Below are 22,283 nucleotides of genomic sequence, written 5' to 3'. Positions count from 1 at the left end.
TACGTAATCTCTTGGTTTGTGTAAACTGGTGCCAGGTATTAAAAAGCCGAAATTGCGGGAAAACACCGCCAGACCGTCCTAGCGACTACGACTGAGAATTAGACAGAGAGATTTTTTATTTACGTAAACTAGGCGAAATCCAAAGTCCTTACAGTCGTCTGGCGGGATTTTGATCTTTTTTGCCAAGTGCCTATTCGTTTATTGTTATCGGTCGGAACTCTTAATTGTCTCACTACTCTCGTTTGCCATCTAAAACGCTGCGTTTTCCTTTCCTTCAGGAAGACGCTTCCAATACAATGTACTGGATTATCTTTCCTACAGCCGCCTCTTCGTGCTCCATCTTGGCGGAGAAGAAGGAATGCTCCGACGGTTGCGGCAGGGGCGCCATTTTCGGACGATGCCAATGGCGATCGCAGAACAGACGCGTCGCCGTGCCCACCTCCCGCTACGCCACCTGCAGTCCAGATCTGAAGAGCTGTCCCGACGGAAACTGCGACGAGTTGGAGACCTTAGACAGAAAGATCTGCCCTCAAGATTGCGCCAGTACGTCGACCCTCTCATTCCATACTTTCGTCGTGACGTAATCGTCACCCTCGTTTCTATTTTTAGAAATCATAAACGGCGAAGGAACTTTCAATTCGAATTCGGGAAAGGGCATCCTGATCGCCGTGGGACCGTGCACCTGCCCCGATCCCTTTCGATGCACCTGCACCAATCACCGCGCGTCTAACAACGACAGCTCGAAAACGGAAGCTGCCACCGAAGGGATGTACTTTTCCAACGAAAATAGATTCGGTCTGAGAGAATCTCGGGAATTCATTCGTTTCGGAGGTGAGTTTCGAACCTTCCGCCCAATTCGTACCTTTGGCAAATGGAAACAAATTTGCATTTTCTAGACAGAGTAACGCTGACCAGCACCACCGCCTGCGGACAGGGATGCGTGGCCTTCGTATTTTTGGGTGTCTCGTGCAGTCTGATATGCTTGACGGTCGTGGCCTGCCTCTACCGGGTCAGAAAGTACAAAAATCAGCAGACGAAGCAGATGTACTTCGGCAGTAGAATGTCCATTTCGTTGCAACCCTCCGAAGTGGTGGGCGAAGAACGGTCCTCGTCCGTCGTCGACTTCCAGACCGTGGGCGAAGGTTCCTGCAACAAAGGAATGGTAGGTAGAGGTGGGTAGAGGACTAAGGCCACTCCCCAAACTAAACTACGGTTTCTTCCAGTTCGATGCCAAGTGGGAGTTTCCCCGAGAAAATCTCAAATTCGGCGAAGTTCTGGGAGAAGGAGAGTTTGGCAAAGTGATGCGCGCTCGCGCTTGGGGCATCGACGGAAGTCAGAAATACAAGACCGTCGCAGTCAAGATGCTGAAAGGTAGGTCCTCCCATATTGTAGGTTTATAATTAACTCGTTGCAGACAAATAACTGTATAAAAGTTAACGTTGCGCTGACGTAGCTTATGTTAGCAAACACTAATAACATACTTAGAGGAAACTCTGACGCTACGTTACAGTTAAAATACGTTTAAGACGCCAATTTAACTATAGTTTCGCAATTTGCCAAAGTAGACCGCCACACGCTGATGCGCGGGTCTCTGGATCGGTTGTGTGCCAGGAAAGCAAAAGCGAGTATCGTGTAAAGGGCGTTCTAATATCTACAAGCAAAAAACAGGAAAACACTCATTCTCTCCGCGGTAATTATTTCAAAGAAAAAGTAAAACTGCTGTGCATACTTAAATGCGCTATAAAGTAAGAAAAGCTGTTCATTTATGTTGTAGCTTTGGAGCAGAGGTACAAAGTTTTCGTTGTCGACAATTACTGACCTCGAACAGCCACGTTCGTTTAAATCAGTGTTTCTCAACCAGGGCGTTTTTCCATATTGAGGGGCAATTAGTAACAATTTATATTTTGGAGGGGCGAAAAACAATTTTCTGGGCGATATAGTAAAACATTATACGTATTAAGAATAATTAGATATTTTATTTGTTATATCGTACAATGATTAAACAAATAACATTATACCAGTCACTAGTCTATTCGATGCAGTACGAATTTGGCGTTAGACTCGTCCCTCGGCATCGGAATTTTGTAGTACGTTGAAGGGGGCGACGCTTCGTTAGAGGTTGAGAAACATAATCCGCTAGGCATTACCCAGACGGACGGGGTAAGATGCCTAGCTTGAATACAAGAAGGAAGTCCATTGTTACACAAACGGGGCTCAATTTTTTGTTGATTCGTGTCACTTTCGATATACCTTCCAGAATTTTGTATTTACATCCAAAGCACATAAACAAATAAACTCCACCCGATATTTCTATCAAAAGCAAAAAGTTAGTCGTCCTCCCAGATTCACTGTACTGTACTGTACATTCTCGTTACGAAAGAGACACGCAACTCGTGTGCAAAGTTTCAAATTGTTTTTAAATATAATCGAAATAGCGAAAGAACTTTACATATTTAGTCTATGCGCGTCAAATAAATTTTTTATGAGTAGAAACTGGTTCATCGTCTTCCTTAAACGCGATGCAACCTCCCGAGCAAAGGTACTGTACTTAATATTTTGTAATTGCTGTGAAAAAATTATTTTTATTCCGAAATAATCAAACTCACGAAAATAATATTAAACTTTTAACAATTGACAAATATAATAGATATATTAAAGTATTTACACAGCAAACGTCATAAAGGTATTTGATTAAATTACAAAGTTACAGCATTTTAAACGAAGTAAGAGTCGAACAAAAGTATGCAATACTGACGATTAATATCTTATAGGGCCACCTTTTGTCCTAATTACAGTCTTAATTCTTTGTAGCATTGTAGAAATAAGTTTTTATACTCACGGATCAACCTCCGACCACGATTCTTTGACGGTCCCCATTTTCTTCGGAACTTTTCTTAATGTTTTTCACGATTTCATCCTTTTATTCAACTCGTGCTTTGTTTAAAATGCTGTAACTTTTTAATTTATGCAAATACCTTTACGACGTTTGCTGCGTAAATACATTAATATATCTACTATATTTGCCATTTGTTGTCATATTTGCCAAAAGTTCAAAAACTTTTTTTGAATTTGTTTATTTTCCTCAATGTTCGTTCATCCATTGGTTAAAGATGGTAGAGAACCAGATCCTCAAACCCGTTACGTCGAAATTCTATCGTAACTTCCACAACAACTGCAGTGGACAAGTAAATGAAATAGTAGTTTACTTCTAGACAGTCGTATTACTAACTTAAAAAAACACTCATTTGATAATTTTATCGTCGGCGCGACTCTATTTGCCAGAAATTATTTGAATTTCTGTCATATTCTTCATTCCGTTAATCATTAACGACTGCCATTCGAGAGAAAATGCTTGAATGGAGCAATTTTCCCATCGATTATGTAGATTTAAAAAAGCGACGTCATTCTATCCCCTCTCAAGTAGATAAGAAAGAGTGAAGGCGTTACTCTCTTTACTTACAAATGTTGTTTAAAAAGTGACTACGAAAATGTAAATACGTAACTCGACGCCATCGTTCGACAAATATTCAATTTATCACGTCTTTTTTTTTAACTTACTGCTTACAGCGCTAAGCTGTTTATTTATTTATCAATTATTTTTTCCGTAATTGTCTATTTAGTGCCAACTTCCGTAAAATTTTGACCTTTGCATTCTAAAGAATTGTTTAATCTCGACGTTTTACGTTCTTTGAAAGTAATTTTTATAATGTGGAAAAAACCGGTCGTATTCTAAGGTCTGGCGTAACACACTTTATAATTTATTTACTCGAAATTAGTAAATTACATTTTAGATATTCTTCTGGTGTCTTAGTCTGTAAGAGGATAGCGAAACTTTCACTGACTTTTTATCGTTTTATGACTCTAGATTTACGTGTGTCGACCATATTTTGCTCCGTCTTTATGCTAAATTTTTTGCAAAGAATGGCTGGAAGTAAAGGATTTAGAATGGAGGCTTAACCAGACGTTTCTGTTGTGTTTTCCTTAATTGTGACGAAGCATAGGAAAGGTCAACAAAACATTTTCTATACTATAAAAGAAAATATAGTTAAATTCGTGAAGTAGAAATTCGAAACATTAATTTGTTTATAACTTTCGATATATTTTTGTTAGAATAGAGAACATCTAATTTTCTTTTTAGATAAATGTTTCTTTGTGTAAGAAAGGAAGAACGTTTTGTAGAGAGTGAATTGCCACGTAATTTTATATTCTTTCTGGAGAAGAACGGACAATACTTCTACCGTTATTTCTCTTTTACCCAAAGGAAACGAGAGGTTACCATTCTTTCTCACAAAAAACATTAAACTATTCTATCCTTTCTTTTATCAAAACTTCCCATTTCTTTTTATAACAAGAATGCTTCGGATTCGACGTCAAAAATTACTAAATAAATACGAGTTTCTCCCTCTCTTCCCTTTCGAGTGGATTAGAACACTTACGATTTATGCAAATGTAATTCCAGAGTAGATTTCTCTTAACTTTGAATATCGTAACAATACGTAACGCTACTTGTACCATTTTTAACGTTCTCGCGTAATTTTTACCTTTCTTCGCGTGCCTTCCGCATTGTTACGGCAGAGATCTTTCGTGTTTGGCCTACACAAATTCGACGTAACCTCGTTCTCGTATGTAAGAAACACTCGAATTACTAATAAACAAATGCTAATTTTGTTCATCGTCTTCCTCCCGGCTCCCGACCGTCCGTCGTCGTAACGTAACGATTAATGGACTCTCGAAAGTAGACTCGGCTCGTCACTCTTCCGAACGACTGCCAATTATAAACGTAATTAGAATTAATTGTCAATTATCCGCCTAATTACCTTTAGTGGTAAATGTATTGTAATATTTTCGCTGGGAACTCCATTCGTATCTTATTTCTAATCGATTTGGATGGTGATACAAATTGTTAATTTTCCCGTTATTTTTTTTTTTTTTGTATCGAATCGTTTATTTTCTTATTTCTCCTAAATGACGTAATAGAGGCCATTCGCCATTCTCTTGTAATTTAATTACTCTAAGACGAATTTAACTGTTTTTTCTATGTTGTCACGCAAAGTAAAGCGAAGATGCTTGACAAAGTGAGGAGACCTTCTCGAGTAGTTCTTCTTCTTCTCTCTTCGTCGTCATTTATAGTGACCCAAAAATTAATTAACCGTAAATGTGGAAGAACTCATGGCAATACGTTAGAACGTTTCGTCTTCGATAACTTTTGTAAACTTGGTTAAGAGAAAGTTGTTTTGAATGGTAAACTGATTTTTTAGCCACTCTGTGTGTTCAAACGTATTCTCTTCGAAAAGACAAAAACAACAAAGCTGGAATAAAAGGATTACAAAGTTTTCTAACGAATTAAGAATTTTATAAAGTAAAAGTAATTTTTACGAAGATTCTCGAATGACGTAACTCGTGTGTAAAAAATTGAAAATTGATTGATCTGTTTGGAAGCGAATGTATCGATCGCATCGACTTTCGAATGTTTAGACTTAAAGGAAAGGGAGTTAATTAAGGACTTTCACTTACGAATTCTTTATTTTGCTTATTGCAGGAAACAGTTCGACCGCCGAATATCAGGATCTTTTATCGGAATTCCAACTGCTTCGAGACATCGTGCATCCCAATGTTATTCGATTGTTGGGAGCTTGCACTCAGAAAGGTAAACATTTCCTCTATCTTCGAGTAAGATAAGAAATTGCGCATTTGTCAACCGAATTGAACAACAGTCGTTGACGCTATCGCGCCAGAATGCATTTATGTAAAAACTCTACCATTGAATAGAAAAGAAATTCTGAAATATTCGGAAAAAGGTATTTTTTTATAATTGTACGTAATTTAAAAGTAAACCTATAAAATATTTGTATAAATTTTAACTCGATTCCATGTTAGGATTATTCTTTGCTATCAAATTGTTAGAATGTAACATACGTGGTACATGTACTGTACGGTACTGTACTGTACAGTACATACATATTGGGACCTTTTCTCGGAAAGAAATGGATAGAAGACGAGACTCATTCATTATGGTCTTTCGGACAATCCTGTCTCTAAAAGAATCGTAATGGATCTTTTGCATCGTTTACCTTTTGTTTGACATTCTCCTTCGCAGCGCGTTCTAACAGAATATCTTCGTCACGCCACATACTCATCTCAAATGTCTTATTTCACGCGCTCCCGCGATTCTTCCGTCCGCGGTTTAATACCACACATCGGTACAGAAACCGCGACCTATTAATTAATATATTTGTTTCTTTATAATTTATTCAACTCCCATAACCAATGCTCTAGCAATTACTTTTTCAGTCTCGCCATCCACGCTGTCGTGCCACCGATGTATGTTTTTTAGAAACACCAAGTCGTTCATTAAGAAGATTAATGCAATAATCATATTAGTTAATTCATTAGGCGGGTAGGCATACAATAGTCACTTTTACTCGCGTTAGAGTGTGGCGAGACATTAAAAATTCACGCTTTTCAACGGCGCAATACGGGAAACTAGACGAAGCGTCCGTGTCACGTCCGATTTACTATAATTGACGATAATATTGTTAAGTACGAAACACAAAAATCGCGTGACCTTATGAAAATTTCTCCACATAACGCCTTTCGCACGCGATTCTCCTCTAACCAATTTCGTGCATACGCCATAGCTCGAAACACATTTTTAGAATCATTAAACCGAGTTATAAACTTTACGACGCAGGTGGGCCATTATACGTCATAGTAGAATACGCCGAACTGGGATCGTTGAGAAGTTACCTGAGATACTGTCGTCGGGTGGACTACGGCTCCTCTTCGCCCGCCAATCCCTGTTACGATTCGGGTTACGGCCCCGCCGGCGTGGAAGGAAGTCCGGCCCATCCCAATCACGTGACTCAACGAGACTCGTTGTCGTTTTGTTGGCAAATCGCCAAAGGAATGGCTTACTTGAGCGACATGAAAGTGAGTGGTTCCTTATTCCCTTCGGAGCGAGTTGTGACGACATCCTTCTTCATTTTGGAATAATTTGCAGCTGGTGCATCGTGATTTGGCGGCGCGAAACATTCTGCTGGCTGCGGGTAAAATCATCAAAATATCGGATTTCGGTCTGAGTAGAGACGTGTACGAAGGCGATACTTATCTGAAGAAGAGCAAAGTAAGTCTCTCTTGCTTCTATTTTAATCCTTTTCTTCTTTTGTTTCATTACTTTTATTCGATACTTACTAAATATTTTCTCCTTCAATTAGCAATTGTGGATTTTGTATCGTTTAAGTACGAAACGATATCGAGAAAATTTAATTTTCGAAAAATATAAATTCGCGTATTAATCATATTTTTAAATAGAATATTAACCTAAAATAATGATTACAACATTTAGCCGGTTTTCTTTCCTTTGTATTTCACCATAAAGAGGAATTTTGACTGTCTTTAAACAAATTCAAACTGTGTGGGGGGACGATTTTTAGTTTTAAATCGCGGAAAGAGAGAATTCTTAACCGTTATCTAACTCTTCTGGATGATCATTAATCAATGAGCAAATTTAAGTCCGTGCGGTTCTCTTTCCTCCGTTGTTGTTAGCTAACTGAATGACACAATTACTACCCAACGTGTTTACAGTTTACGCGTGTACTCGAATTAATGCGTAGTGTAATGTTTTGTGACAAAATCTCCGTCGTCTTTTCTATGTTGGTTTAGCCAGAGTCGAAAGGCGCTCGCCGAGCGGTAATTAATTAATAGTAGGGAACGAGAAGCCCCGTCGCATCCCGATCCGTCAATTTAGCCCGGTATTGTAACGACGGAAATGACGTTTACGATCCGCTGGTTTTAAGCCACGGGCGAGCCCGATTTGAAAGATTGACGTCGCGACATCTTTGGCCAAAGCCAGTTTAATTATAATAATTGGTGCGCGTAAACTCCAGTAGTATTAACGCGTAAATCCACGTGTCCAGAAAGAATTGCGCTTTTCGACCGTTCGTTAAACATTAACCAGATTTCGCCATTGTTAATTCGACGACAACCACAAACGGCAAAAACGGAAAGAGTACGGTAAACGTGCGCAGTCGATTTTCCACTTATTTAAATTTTTGTGTTTTTTTGTTTACCGGCGTTAATATTACGCGCATTTGACGTCAGTTAATAAGTAATGAACTAATAGATTATTCGGATTCCTATTTGTCCAAATCCCATCTTTAAAACCGCTAAAATGACTGGATACTTTTCGTTGGTTGCCACTACAGTGGCTGCCACTTACTAGAATTTTTCGCCATTCGCGTAAGTTTCGCGTGTTTGCCACCAGAGGCGCCTCTACGCTAGAATCGAGGTATATAAACGTAAGGTCTAGACACGATACCGTGATGCGTGGCGGCAGTCGCCACGTTGGATCCTTTTCGGGTTGTGTGTACGGTGTTTCTGGAGCGAAGCTAATTGTTTCTTTCGATCTCGATTAGTTGGATTTCTTGTTTTATATATCTAAATATATAAAATTGCTTGTCCTGACTGACTGATTCACTCACTGACTGATTCATCATCGCCCAGAGCAAACCGCTTAACCTAGAGAGGTGAAATTTGGTAGACAGTTAGGGTACGTCATGGAAACGCACACTAAGAAAGGATTTTTCGAAATTCCCCCGCGGGGGGAGAGGTAGAGCATTAAGGCTTAACCGGAAAACGGCTTCTACTGTACTATTTTAGATACGATTTTTTCTTTTCAACTACATTTAGTCTTTATTGAGTGCTTAGGTGTATTAAATTGATAACATTTCAGACATTGTTATAAATATTTTTATCTATTTCGATTTTAAAAATGTTCGAACCGTTTTAAATTCGAATTTGTTATTGCATATTGGTTCGATTATAGAACGATTGTAAACGTTCCAGAAAATTGATCAAATTGAAGATAGTTCGTTTGATTCTCGGCAATTCTCTTCAGCGGTAGGTGTTATATAGACATAACAATTACTACGGTTATTGAAATATTGAATGTAAATGGGGTTTACTTGCAAAACCTCCGCGGACGAAGTTGCGGGTAACAGCTAGTATAGTATAAAATGATTTGAAGTTAGGCACCGAACTGTAAAAATTCGACAGCCGAAAATATAAGATTGTTTCGTTTTCCCGCCAACAAATTCGGGAGAGCTAAATGATATCGATATTGCGGAAGAGATAAATGGAAACCAACTGAGAATTCGATTGTGTGAGGCTACTGGATAAAATAATGATGAAAATATAAATTTACCAAGTGTTTAAAATAACTTTTGTAATGTAATGTAACTAAATTTTTAGATGCATTTTAGCATCTAAAAATTTAGTTACATAACATTGAAAGCAGCCGCAATTTCAACTTAAAAGAGCGGATGAAAGAAAATTATTGAAATGGAATGCAATTCAGACCCGTTTTGATGTTCAAAATCTTCCACCCCGTCCGCAATTAAGAAGAAAAACACCGAGAGAAAGAGAATTACCTCCAAATAAGTGCAACTTTGGTTCAACAAATGTTTTTAGGATATTAAACATTGCTTTTTCAGATTTAAAAAATATATTTATCGCAAAAATTATACGATATTATCATAACAAATATTCACTAATCATTTATTTTTCAAAAACATCTTATTTATATTAATTAAATTATTATATGCCACGTGAGATTTGTAAGATTACGTATAATAAATGATTACTCGCCTAGAAGACTACAGAAAATTATTTTCCTTTCCTAGTCGATGTTTTCCTTTATCGGGAACAACGGCCATACGAGATTGCTCGAATGTATTCAGTAAGAAAAGTTCGACCGAAATTTAGTGCATATTTTGTAATTATTATTGCTTTTATATAAATTCATATTTTGATACAAATAATGCTATTTGCTGCCTGTACTGTCATTCGGTGTGAACGTGTTGCATTTTCTGAAGTTTTAATGAGAATGGAAAAGTACAGTATCGGGTTACTAATAGAGATTTCTTTTAAATATTTTATGTTGTTAGATGAAAGCAAAAATCCAGTATATAAACTGCTTTACTATTTAACACTTATTATAAAATGTTTGCAGTATTCATCATTAAATCTGTTTAAATTACATTAAAACATGCTTCTCAGATCAATACTAGTTTATAGACTGTTTGTGGTAAAGTTTTCTGACAAGCTGTACGCGTATAACAATATTATGTAACTTATTAAACAGAATAAATGTTGTTATTTGTTGACTGAAACACACTTTAAAATTGAAAATAAAATATAGTAATTGAAATTAAAATTTTCACTCATTTAAATTAATATTTCATATTAATTGAGAGTAATGTGTAATGTGCAATTGAAATAATAATCACTTTTTATTATAAAATAAACAATAAATAAAGTTGAAGTTGATATTTCTGTTGGCATTGTCTACTGTTTAATAAATTTTGATAAATATAATCATTTAATTCTCTATAAAAATGATTAAGTTTAGTTTATACGCGTAAGAAAGTTCCTAAATGAAGGAAATTATTAACTCGCAAAAACTTTTGAAGGTTTACTTTACGTAATATGTAAAGTTTGCGAGAATAGGTTTTCTTTTCTCTTCATCTAATTTTAATTTATAAAAACGTTTGCTCTCAGCTCCCGTTTGTAGTTTGTGTAATGTAAAAATGCTGGTGAATATAGAAAACTGAACATATTCTTATTTTAACAAATATCTCCAAATTTCTCTAATTTTGCAATTCGAAACTAAATAAATTTATCTTCTTACTTTATTATACACAGTTTTCTATTTTGAAACCTATTTGAAGCCTTTAATTATATACCGGAGTAACCTCTAAATGAAAAGAGAGTCTATTTGATATTATGAAAGGAATTCCGTGGCTTTAACTCGAAGAAACGGGCAGTTTACAGCGCGTAGATAGCGTGAAATTTGTATCGGGACCTCGGAACTGCGGATCCAAAATGGCCGCTCCGTAGGGAACATCGATGTCCCCGCCTTACGTTTATAGACCTAACTTGTATTATTTCGAAACTTCGATTCGGGTTTTCCACCGTGACTTTTTATTACTTTTTATTAAAAATTTAATTTAATTTTTATTTTCGCCACTCTCGATATTTGTAACTGTAAATTACGAATCGAATTATCTTTATATTTATCTGGTTTTTTCAAACGTTTCCATCATTATACTTTAACATTTTTGAAATGTTTGATAAATTAGCAAACTTGTTATTTTATCGAACGCTTTTAGGGTCCGGTTCCGGTGAAGTGGATGGCCATCGAGTCTCTAGAAGATCACATTTACACTACGAGGAGCGACGTGTAGGTTACTATTCGCATTCGATACACTCTCGCTCCTTGAAAACTAAAATTTTCTTCCATTCGTGTAGGTGGGCATTCGGTGTGGTGCTGTGGGAAATCGTTACTCTAGGTAAGTACAACGTAGAGTACGGTTAACGCGGATTTTCGTCGGAACATCCTTTAATAATCCATTTTCGATTTAGGAGCATCTCCTTATCCGGGTATCCTTCCCGAACGTCTCTTCCATTTGTTGAAAGTCGGATATCGAATGGAGAAACCCAAATCTTGTTCCAACGAATTGTGAGTAATGCCATTCATTTACGTATATTAGCTCGGTATAAAATCTTATAATGAAATTTATATATTATATTATATATAATATATATACGTAATGATAAACATTACGAAGTTGTTTCAGATCTAACTTTTACAAGGAATTATATAGATGTAATTACGATAGTCGTAGGCAATTTGATGCTGGTAATAGTCTACCGTCGCCCATCTACAAACTACGGAATTTTCCCGGATGTTATAAACGAAATATTACACAAATCAACCAAATACGGAGAATATAAATTATAAATAATCGGTGATTTTAACATCGATTTACTTAAAAATAACTCCTCCGACACCTCCGAACTGGCGAATCTTGGCTTTGCCGAAAATTTAACAATTCCGGCCGATTGGAATCAACCGACTAACGTACGGAAAAAAATACTCGCTCTTGGATAGACTTGGGTCTAACAGACGATAGCGCGCGTCAAAAATAGCCATATCGGTTTTCGCGGACCTTTCGAAGGCATTCCATAGCTTAAATCGCCAACTTTTGTATCAAAAATTGCCAACCGTCGGTCTAAGAGGGGCTCCTCTAAGCGGGTTAAAATCCTACTCGTCGAACGTTAAAATTGGACGGATTATCTCTAGCTCTTTCCAGCCAAATAAGGGCGTTCCTCGAGGTTGGATCTCGGGTCCACCGCTTTTCAACATATATATTAACGATTCGTTTAACTATATACCGAAAGAGAATATACCGACGTACGCCGACGATGTAGGGATAACTCATTCTCGTACGAACGTTATAATTCTTCGGGACAATTTAAATCACATTTTAAAAATTTTAAATAGTTGTACGGAAAACAACGGATTGGTAATTAACAAAAATAAAACTAAACTCCTCCGCTTGGCGAATAGGAATAAAATAATCGATCCGCATCGCCTAAAAATCGAAACAACCGATTATAACGTAGAAAAAGAAAACGCTATTAAGTTTTCGGGAATAACTTTCGACGACGATCCGCGCCGGAATAAACGTATAGACGACGTCGCCCTTTCCCCGGCAAAGTATACCGGGATAAATAAGAAAATTCCAGCTTTTTCAAGTACGTCGCCGTCGAAACGGCCGTACCACGCCCGCGTCGAATCTAGAATAAGATACGGTGTCTCTCTATACGCCGTTAATAAACTTCGGACGGCGCGAAATCGTTACGCGGCTTCGATTTATAATTTAAACTTTACGGAATCGATATCCGACTCTACCGCGCGATAATATTGACGAGATTAGTGAAATTTACGAGAAACAGATTCTATTGGCGGATTTCAAATACATAAAGGGAAAAAAAGAAAACGGCTTCCTCGGAATCGGTACAGGAGAATGTCGCGGATCGACGCCAGATACTCGTATAAATCGTGGATATAGTCTTCCAATTGTTAAACTNCGGGAATAACTTTCGACGACGATCCGCGCCGGAATAAACGTATAGACGACGTCGCCCTTTCCCCGGCAAAGTATACCGGGATAAATAAGAAAATTCCAGCTTTTTTAAGTACGTCGCCGTCGAAACGGCCGTACCACGCCCGCGTCGAATCTAGAATAAGATACGGTGTCTCTATACGCCGTTAATAAACTTCGGACGGCGCGAAATCGTTACGCGGCTTCGATTTATAATTTAAACTTTACGGAATCGATATCCGAACTCTACCGCGCGATAATATTGACGAGATTAGTGAAATTTACGAGAAACAGATTCTATTGGCGGATTTCAAATACATAAAGGGAAAAAAAAGAAAACGGCTTCCTCGGAATCGGTACAGGAGAATGTCGCGTATCGACGCCAGATACTCGTATAAATCGTGGATATAGTCTTCCAATTGTTAAACTAGAGGTGGGGAGATCCGCACCGATCTTTCGATTAATCTTCTATCGGAATATTCTGCGCAACGATTTGCGTATCATATTGGGTTATGAAATCTTCAGAAAAAAATGTAAAAAAAAGCGGAAAAAAACTTAAAACGCAGTGATATTTGTTCTTAATTCATTTTCTTTCTCGGCTCGCGTCCTGTTTTTTGTTTTTCTTTTTTTTTGTTGGTTTTGTTGATTTTTGCTGTAAGACGCTTGTAAAAGGCCGACCTGGCCGCAGTGTCTTTTGAGAAATAAAAAATAAAAATAAATATATTATCGTAAAAATAATAAATAACGAAATTACAAAATTAAATGCAAAAGTCGCGCCTATTTGCACTCGACTCTCTATTAAATATAGATGTAAAAATAGGCCTATATTTAGATTGTGAAAAAATATTACGTATAATACCCATCCGCGTATCGGTGGTCGTCGCGTGGATCGTATTTCACGAATACGTCCGACGTTACGCGTGAAGATTCTCGCGAAAGTTTCGTGTGACAGTTCTTACGAAGATCTAAAGACCGCCAAGCCCGATAAGCTGCGACAATTCCGAGCATTTTATACACTGTACAGTACATAATCCTCCTCCCTCTATAACTATTGTAATCTAAATTGATATATATATGTTACCGCTAAAGCTCGAAATCCGTTAATGTGCGCATCACCTAGCTAATCTGCACATTAACTAGGGTGATCCGTTAAAGTTGCTAAAATTATTCCATTTCTCAAATTACCTAGGTAATGTGCAGATTATCTAGGTAATCTGTACATTACCTACTAGGCACGCGGTAAAGTGAAAATAAGATTTTTGCTGGAACAACAGCAACGTTTCTGTACGCTTAAATTAACATAATGTTCTTTATTTAATTTTCAATATCTAAAGAATCAAGTTAATACAATCAACAAATTAGTTGATTGAATCAATCATCAATCAATTAAAAAACTTTAATACAAAAATCAAACGATTTAAAATATTACCACAATTAGGGAAATTAATTTTTTACAAAACATATGATAAAATTGTACTTACTTATTAGTGCAATCTAAAGATTGGTGACACTTTGAATTACGTAGCAATTGGTTTTTGCGACGAGCACGCCTATTTGTGGTACATTTAGATTTGCAGTCACATTTTCTGAAACCCTGCCCAGTACCAAGGGATTGTTTTATTGCTGTTTGACGTAAAGATATTTCTACAGCAGGGACATCCATCTTCTTTCGTTAAAAATCTCTCTTTGCAAACACTGAATTCAGATTTTGCATACAATTGTTTTAAAATACCTGTTTTAGTATCAAGTTTATAAAAGCCATCCTCTGTTTTACTAAGAACCACAGCTAAAATTGAACGTCCCTCACCACGCGGCAGCCCCGCTGCGGGTGGTGAGGGACGGGACCCAACATATCCGAACGGACCACCCCCCGAAAAATTCCTGGGGATTTTTCGACCCGTTTGGATTCGAGCCCGAGTCCCCCAGAGCGGTAGACTGCCATCCGGCCGCTTCGGCACCCCGGTACTGTACGTCTACGAGCATTTTTATATATATTTTTGATATTTAATCACGAGTTTAAATTAAACCCCTAATTAAATATCAAAAACTAATTATCGTTATTCATAATTTGCATTCATTCGCTCTAATTATTCTCGAAATACTTTAGAAAGTTCCAATTATTTTCTATTGAGCGAAAAGTAGATATTACGTAAGAAAATTTATAAATTTTTTAATAGAGAATTTCAAAAAGAGCGTGTCCTGGTCATACATTATGTATAAACAAACATGTTTATCTGCATGTAATTTTGTTCAGTTTGCTCGAAAATCGCTATTTGTTAATAATTTATTAGTAATATCTCGATAGTTTTCACGTTCTTTCTCGATATTTCATTCAATATTTTGAGAGGAAACTTGGAAATTTTAATATTAGTTCTTAAAATTCGGTCCTAAAAGTCAAGGTTTCGATCTGGAAGAGGAACGATGAATATTATTTTTCATAAAGAAACAGCGAAAGATCTTTTAAAAAGAGTTTTTTGATTTTTAGATACAGGATAATGAGATCTTGTTGGAGAGAGAGTCCGCATCAGAGACCGTCTTTTAAAGATTTAGTTCAAAAATTCGATCGAATGTTGCAGGACACCGCGGTAAGTTGGAAACTTAAAAAATTCCCACATTAATTTATTTTAATTCTGTCTCATTTTTCGTAGTCTTACGTGGATTTTACTCAGGAACCATCGGCCGTATTTTCTTACTCTTCTCGCTCCAGCTATAGAGACGAAGAAAAAGGCAAGTGAAAAATGAATATTGTTTGAAATTTTTGTATAAAAAATAGAATTTTGCATCCGTCGTCGGAAGTTCGTAATACGTAAACCATTGTTTTTTGTGGGGATGCAGAGGAGACGTACGGAGAAATCAAGCTTCGTCAGTATCCGAGTCCGAAGAGAGGAGAAGAACTAAATTATACAAACTGCATCTTCAGTTTTAACGGAAGCGACGAAAGCAGAGATTTCGTGGAAGCCGTGATATGAATTTTTTACGAATTCCCAACGAAGAATCTTTTCGAGATTAACTTTTTAAGACGAAAATCCCCGGAGGATCCGACGGGTATCGAATTCAAGTTTCAAATATTTTTATCGATTTTATAACTTCTATTTATATTTTTGTATCTGTTCATTTTTTACGACCAATATTATCTTTTAAAAAAATTCGTATTTTCGTTTTCTTCTACGAATTTTCCTCCCGAGAGAATGGTCCAAGCCAAAAATTTCGAAAAATTTAACCTTTAACAAAAACTAAATTTCTAGAGTAGAGAAATGCATAAAATTGTTATAAGAATAATATTTTTATATCAGTTTAAAGACTTCACTGCCGAATTTTAATAAAATATAATATAGAGGGCCTTAATAACGTATCGAACCGTTGAGTAATTAAGACGCTTCCATGTAAATCACGTTTAAAAATTCTATTATTATTGATGTAAATATTTTCAAGTTGTGTTGAATAATAAATGAAAATTTTTAATTTTTAAATTTGTCTCTTCCATCGTAAAAAATTGTTTTATCCACTAAAACAATAACAAAAAATCCTTCAATTTTTATCCATCAAACTCGACAGTCCAGACGAAATAATCGAAGATACTCGAGAAAAATTCTTGAAAGTTCGTGTAGAAAATACTGTATTTCGTCCTATCGTTTTTTGTGTAACTTTTTTTATTTAAGGACTCGCGCAGATCTTTAGTAATTAAACTGTACGGAATGGCAGTATTTTACAATACAATATTTTAACAATATATAAGAACAATCTTTTATTTCCAGCGAAACGTCAGTGGTGTTACCTAGGAAATTTAAACTTTTACAATGTCCTCTTTAATTTTCCATCGCAGTAGGCTTTGGTTTACAATTATACTCCCTCTTTTACGACTGCTATAAATCTGTTACGGCTGTATTAAATGTCCTACTTAACTGCCGCATTTCTTGTTCGTCATCGCGTTTAAGTTCGACCCGTTCGATGCATTACAGTATATTAAATACGACGACTGGCTTAACGAAGGTTTTCTAATTAGGTGGTAAGAGTGGGATCTATCGTACTCTTTCGTCACCGTCCACTCCATTACCGGGACGAAGTCACAAAAAAGTCTTAGTTTTAGAAACAGAAAAGAGTTATTTCTACGAAGATAAGTCCGAGGTCGTCTTACAAGAAATTTGTAAGAAACAAACCGAATTTGGGAAAACGAAATGTTCCGGCAACAATGCCGATAAAAGTGTCTTTTTTTCTGAAATATTTTGTAATTTGTATGCTGCCATCTGTTGGAACGAAACGAGAGGAAATCATTTCGTTTTAGGTAAATAAATCAGTTAATTTTTAGACGTTTCCGTAAGGCGCCCGATAAAATTATTTATAAGATTTTTCTAAATTGTAATTTTCTGTAATATGGTAATTAAGTTTGACAAAATTAATAATAAGAAAGTGTTATTCCACGATAAGGATTACCGTACCCCTTCCTTATCGAGGAGTAACACGAAATTTTACGGCTTTAGAGTTCGTGGCTCGAAGGTTCATCGCGCGACATTTATTACGGACGTAGCGCGTGTTTCCCTTTCGAGATACCTTATGCGGGATTACGTATCACCGAAGACGAAGACCCGTTTTAATTATTACGAATATCCGGTTTGACGCGGCATCCGTCGATTACGTCGCGATTTAGTTACGTCGGAGGTCTTATACCCCGGTGACCTATAAGTTCTACGCGTAAATATTAGCCCGGGTGGAAAAATCGACGTATTTCCGGAAAGACGAAGCTAATTATCTGAATACAATTTTCGGAATCTTCAAATCCGCGTAGAAAGTTCGAATCAAATTCGTTGACCTAAGCGAGAAAGTAAAGGAAGTTGTACATTTAATGTATGAAAATAGACACAAACCGATAAAATGTAATTCTCGGGAAATAAATAATAAATAGATAAATAAAAGAGAGAGTGTACGCGTCATCCCGCTCGGAGTTATAAGTAAAGGAAGAGTGGCGAATGATGGAAAGTGAAACGAATAAATTAGTAGTACAAATAGCGCGAAGATTTCAAACACAACACAAAGCGCAACGGATAAAATTCGNTACGGTAAACGTGCGCAGTCGATTTTCCACTTATTTAAATTTTTGTGTTTTTTTGTTTACCGGCGTTAATATTACGCGCATTTGACGTCAGTTAATAAGTAATGAACTAATAGATTATTCGGATTCCTATTTGTCCAAATCCCATCTTTAAAACCGCTAAAATGACTGGATACTTTTCGTTGGTTGCCACTACAGTGGCTGCCACTTACTAGAATTTTTCGCCATTCGCGTAAGTTTCGCGTGTTTGCCACCAGAGGCGCCTCTACGCTAGAATCGAGGTATATAAACGTAAGGTCTAGACACGATACCGTGATGCGTGGCGGCAGTCGCCACGTTGGATCCTTTTCGGGTTGTGTGTACGGTGTTTTTGGAGCGAAGCTGATTGTTCCTTTCGATCTCGATTAGTTGGATTTCTTGTTTTATATATATATATTATAAAATGATTTGAAGTTAGGCACCGAACTGTAAAAATTCGACAGCCAAAGGTATAAGATTGTTTCGTTTTACCGCTGACAAATTCGGGAGAGCTAAATGATATCGATATTGCGGAAGAGATAAATGGAAACCAACTGAGAATTCGGTTGTGCGAGGTTACTGGATAAAATAATGTTGAAAATATAAATTTACCAAGTGTTTAAAATAACTTTGGTAATGTAATGTAACTAAATTTTTAGATGCATTTTAAGCAGCTGCAATTTCAACTTAAAAGAGCGGATGGAAGAAAATTATTGAAATGGAATGCAATTCCGACCCGTTTTGATCTTCCAAATCTTCCAGCCCGTCCGCAATTAAGAAGAAAAACACCGAGAGAAAGAGAATTGCCTCCAAATAAGTGCAACTTTGGTTCAACAAATGTTTTTAGGATATTAAACATTGCTTTTTCAGATTTAAAAAATATATTTATCGCAAAAATTATACGATATTACCATAACAAATATTCACTAATCATTTATTTTTCAAAAACATCTTATTTATATTAATTAAATTATTATATGCCACGTGAGATTTGTAAGATTACGTATAATAAATGATTACTCGCCTAGAAGACTACAGAAAATTATTTTCCTTTCCTAGTTGATGNTATATCTAAATATATAAAATTGCTTGTCCTGACTGACTGATTCACTCACTGACTGATTCATCATCGCCCAGAGCAAACCGCTTAACCTAGAGAGGTGAAATTTGGTAGACAGTTAGGGTACGTCATGGAAACGCACACTAAGAAAGGATTTTTCGAAATTCCCCCGCGGGGGGAGAGGTAGAGCATTAAGGCTTAACCGGAAAACGGCTTCTACTGTACTATTTTAGATACGATTTTTTCTTTTCAACTACATTTAGTCTTTATTGAGTGCTTAGGTGTATTAAATTGATAACATTTCAGACATTGTTATAAATATTTTTATCTATTTCGATTTTAAAAATGTTCGAACCGTTTTAAATTCGAATTTGTTATTGCATATTGGTTCGATTATAGAACGATTGTAAACGCTCCAGAAAATTGATCAAATTGAAGATAGTTCGTTTGATTCTCGGCAATTCTCTTCAGCGGTAGGTGTTATATAGACATAACAATTACTACGGTTATTGAAATATTGAATGTAAATGGGGTTTACTTGCAAAACCTCCGCGGACGAAGTTGCGGGTAACAGCTAGTATAGTATAAAATGATTTGAAGTTAGGCACCGAACTGTAAAAATTCGACAGCCGAAAATATAAGATTGTTTCGTTTTCCCGCCAACAAATTCGGGAGAGCTAAATGATATCGATATTGCGGAAGAGATAAATGGAAACCAACTGAGAATTCGATTGTGTGAGGCTACTGGATAAAATAATGATGAAAATATAAATTTACCAAGTGTTTAAAATAACTTTTGTAATGTAATGTAACTAAATTTTTAGATGCATTTTAGCATCTAAAAATTTAGTTACATAACATTGAAAGCAGCCGCAATTTCAACTTAAAAGAGCGGATGAAAGAAAATTATTGAAATGGAATGCAATTCAGACCCGTTTTGATGTTCAAAATCTTCCACCCCGTCCGCAATTAAGAAGAAAAACACCGAGAGAAAGAGAATTACCTCCAAATAAGTGCAACTTTGGTTCAACAAATGTTTTTAGGATATTAAACATTGCTTTTTCAGATTTAAAAAATATATTTATCGCAAAAATTATACGATATTATCATAACAAATATTCACTAATCATTTATTTTTCAAAAACATCTTATTTATATTAATTAAATTATTATATGCCACGTGAGATTTGTAAGATTACGTATAATAAATGATTACTCGCCTAGAAGACTACAGAAAATTATTTTCCTTTCCTAGTCGATGTTTTCCTTTATCGGGAACAACGGCCATACGAGATTGCTCGAATGTATTCAGTAAGAAAAGTTCGACCGAAATTTAGTGCATATTTTGTAATTATTATTGCTTTTATATAAATTCATATTTTGATACAAATAATGCTATTTGCTGCCTGTACTGTCATTCGGTGTGAACGTGTTGCATTTTCTGAAGTTTTAATGAGAATGGAAAAGTACAGTATCGGGTTACTAATAGAGATTTCTTTTAAATATTTTATGTTGTTAGATGAAAGCAAAAATCCAGTATATAAACTGCTTTACTATTTAACACTTATTATAAAATGTTTGCAGTATTCATCATTAAATCTGTTTAAATTACATTAAAACATGCTTCTCAGATCAATACTAGTTTATAGACTGTTTGTGGTAAAGTTTTCTGACAAGCTGTACGCGTATAACAATATTATGTAACTTATTAAACAGAATAAATGTTGTTATTTGTTGACTGAAACACACTTTAAAATTGAAAATAAAATATAGTAATTGAAATTAAAATTTTCACTCATTTAAATTAATATTTCATATTAATTGAGAGTAATGTGTAATGTGCAATTGAAATAATAATCACTTTTTATTATAAAATAAACAATAAATAAAGTTGAAGTTGATATTTCTGTTGGCATTGTCTACTGTTTAATAAATTTTGATAAATATAATCATTTAATTCTCTATAAAAATGATTAAGTTTAGTTTATACGCGTAAGAAAGTTCCTAAATGAAGGAAATTATTAACTCGCAAAAACTTTTGAAGGTTTACTTTACGTAATATGTAAAGTTTGCGAGAATAGGTTTTCTTTTCTCTTCATCTAATTTTAATTTATAAAAACGTTTGCTCTCAGCTCCCGTTTGTAGTTTGTGTAATGTAAAAATGCTGGTGAATATAGAAAACTGAACATATTCTTATTTTAACAAATATCTCCAAATTTCTCTAATTTTGCAATTCGAAACTAAATAAATTTATCTTCTTACTTTATTATACACAGTTTTCTATTTTGAAACCTATTTGAAGCCTTTAATTATATACCGGAGTAACCTCTAAATGAAAAGAGAGTCTATTTGATATTATGAAAGGAATTCCGTGGCTTTAACTCGAAGAAACGGGCAGTTTACAGCGCGTAGATAGCGTGAAATTTGTATCGGGACCTCGGAACTGCGGATCCAAAATGGCCGCTCCGTAGGGAACATCGATGTCCCCACCTTACGTTTATAGACCTGGCTTGTATTATTTCGAAACATCGATTCGGGTTTTCCACCGTGACTTTTTATTACTTTTTATTAAAAATTTAATTTAATTTTTATTTTCGCCACTCTCGATATTTGTAACTGTAAATTACGAATCGAATTATCTTTATATTTATCTGGTTTTTTCAAACGTTTCCATCATTATACTTTAACATTTTTGAAATGTTTGATAAATTAGCGATTTGAAAAACAAACTTATTTTATCGAACGCTTTTAGGGTCCGGTTCCGGTGAAGTGGATGGCCATCGAGTCTCTAGAAGATCACATTTACACTACGAGGAGCGACGTGTAGGTTACTTTTCGCATTCGATACACTCTCGCTCATTGAAAAGTAAAATTTTTTTCCATTCGTGTAGGTGGGCATTCGGTGTGGTGCTGTGGGAAATCGTTACTCTAGGTAAGTACAACGTAGAGTACGGTTAACGCGGATTTTAGTTGGAATATCCTTTAATAGTTCATTTCCGATTTAGGAGCATCTCCTTATCCGGGTATCCTTCCCGAACGTCTCTTCCATTTGTTGAAAGTCGGATATCGAATGGAGAAACCCAAATCTTGTTCCAACGAATTGTGAGTAATGCCATTCATTTACGTATATTAGCTCGGTATAAAATCTTATAATGAAATTTATATATTATATATACTATATTATATTATGTTATATTATATATTATATATA

At 35.8% G+C, this 22,283-nt stretch overlaps 2 protein-coding genes across 3 annotated transcripts in view; both read left to right on the top strand.

Moving 5' to 3' along the window:
• The window catches only part of LOC111620592 (proto-oncogene tyrosine-protein kinase receptor Ret-like), a 39,137-nt gene extending 22,971 nt beyond the window's left edge, over window positions 1–16,166 (top strand). The window contains exons 10-22 of one of the 2 annotated variants that reach the window (XM_023362552.1): window positions 322–543; window positions 610–831; window positions 897–1,162; window positions 1,224–1,371; window positions 5,540–5,647; window positions 6,692–6,930; window positions 7,001–7,123; window positions 11,169–11,239; window positions 11,308–11,348; window positions 11,422–11,518; window positions 15,433–15,532; window positions 15,596–15,674; window positions 15,783–16,166. In XM_023362552.1, the coding sequence (XP_023218320.1) occupies window positions 322–543; window positions 610–831; window positions 897–1,162; window positions 1,224–1,371; window positions 5,540–5,647; window positions 6,692–6,930; window positions 7,001–7,123; window positions 11,169–11,239; window positions 11,308–11,348; window positions 11,422–11,518; window positions 15,433–15,532; window positions 15,596–15,674; window positions 15,783–15,916 (1,850 nt within the window). In that variant the 3' untranslated portion in view covers window positions 15,917–16,166. Of the gene's footprint in view, window positions 1–321; window positions 544–609; window positions 832–896; window positions 1,163–1,223; window positions 1,372–5,539; window positions 5,648–6,691; window positions 6,931–7,000; window positions 7,124–11,168; window positions 11,244–11,307; window positions 11,349–11,421; window positions 11,519–15,432; window positions 15,533–15,595; window positions 15,675–15,782 lie in introns of those variants that run through there. The other variant, XM_023362554.1, reaches the window with a different exon arrangement.
• A 5,664-nt stretch (window positions 16,167–21,830) lies between these two features.
• The window catches only part of LOC111620587 (tyrosine-protein kinase receptor Tie-1-like), a 4,151-nt gene continuing 3,698 nt past the window's right edge, over window positions 21,831–22,283 (top strand). Inside the window, exons 1-3 of the mRNA XM_023362549.1 lie at window positions 21,831–21,895; window positions 21,964–22,004; window positions 22,078–22,174. Coding sequence (XP_023218317.1) covers window positions 21,846–21,895; window positions 21,964–22,004; window positions 22,078–22,174 — 188 coding nt within the window. The 5' untranslated portion in view covers window positions 21,831–21,845. The remainder of the gene's footprint in view (window positions 21,896–21,963; window positions 22,005–22,077; window positions 22,175–22,283) is intronic.

The sequence above is a fragment of the Centruroides sculpturatus genome, unplaced genomic scaffold (genome assembly GCF_000671375.1).
Source record: "Centruroides sculpturatus isolate CEXI.00-Female unplaced genomic scaffold, Cexi_2.0 scaffold137, whole genome shotgun sequence".
NCBI lineage: Eukaryota > Metazoa > Arthropoda > Arachnida > Scorpiones > Buthidae > Centruroides > Centruroides sculpturatus.
Note: the sequence above shows the minus strand (reverse complement) of the source record. Positions and strands in the feature narration are given on the sequence as shown.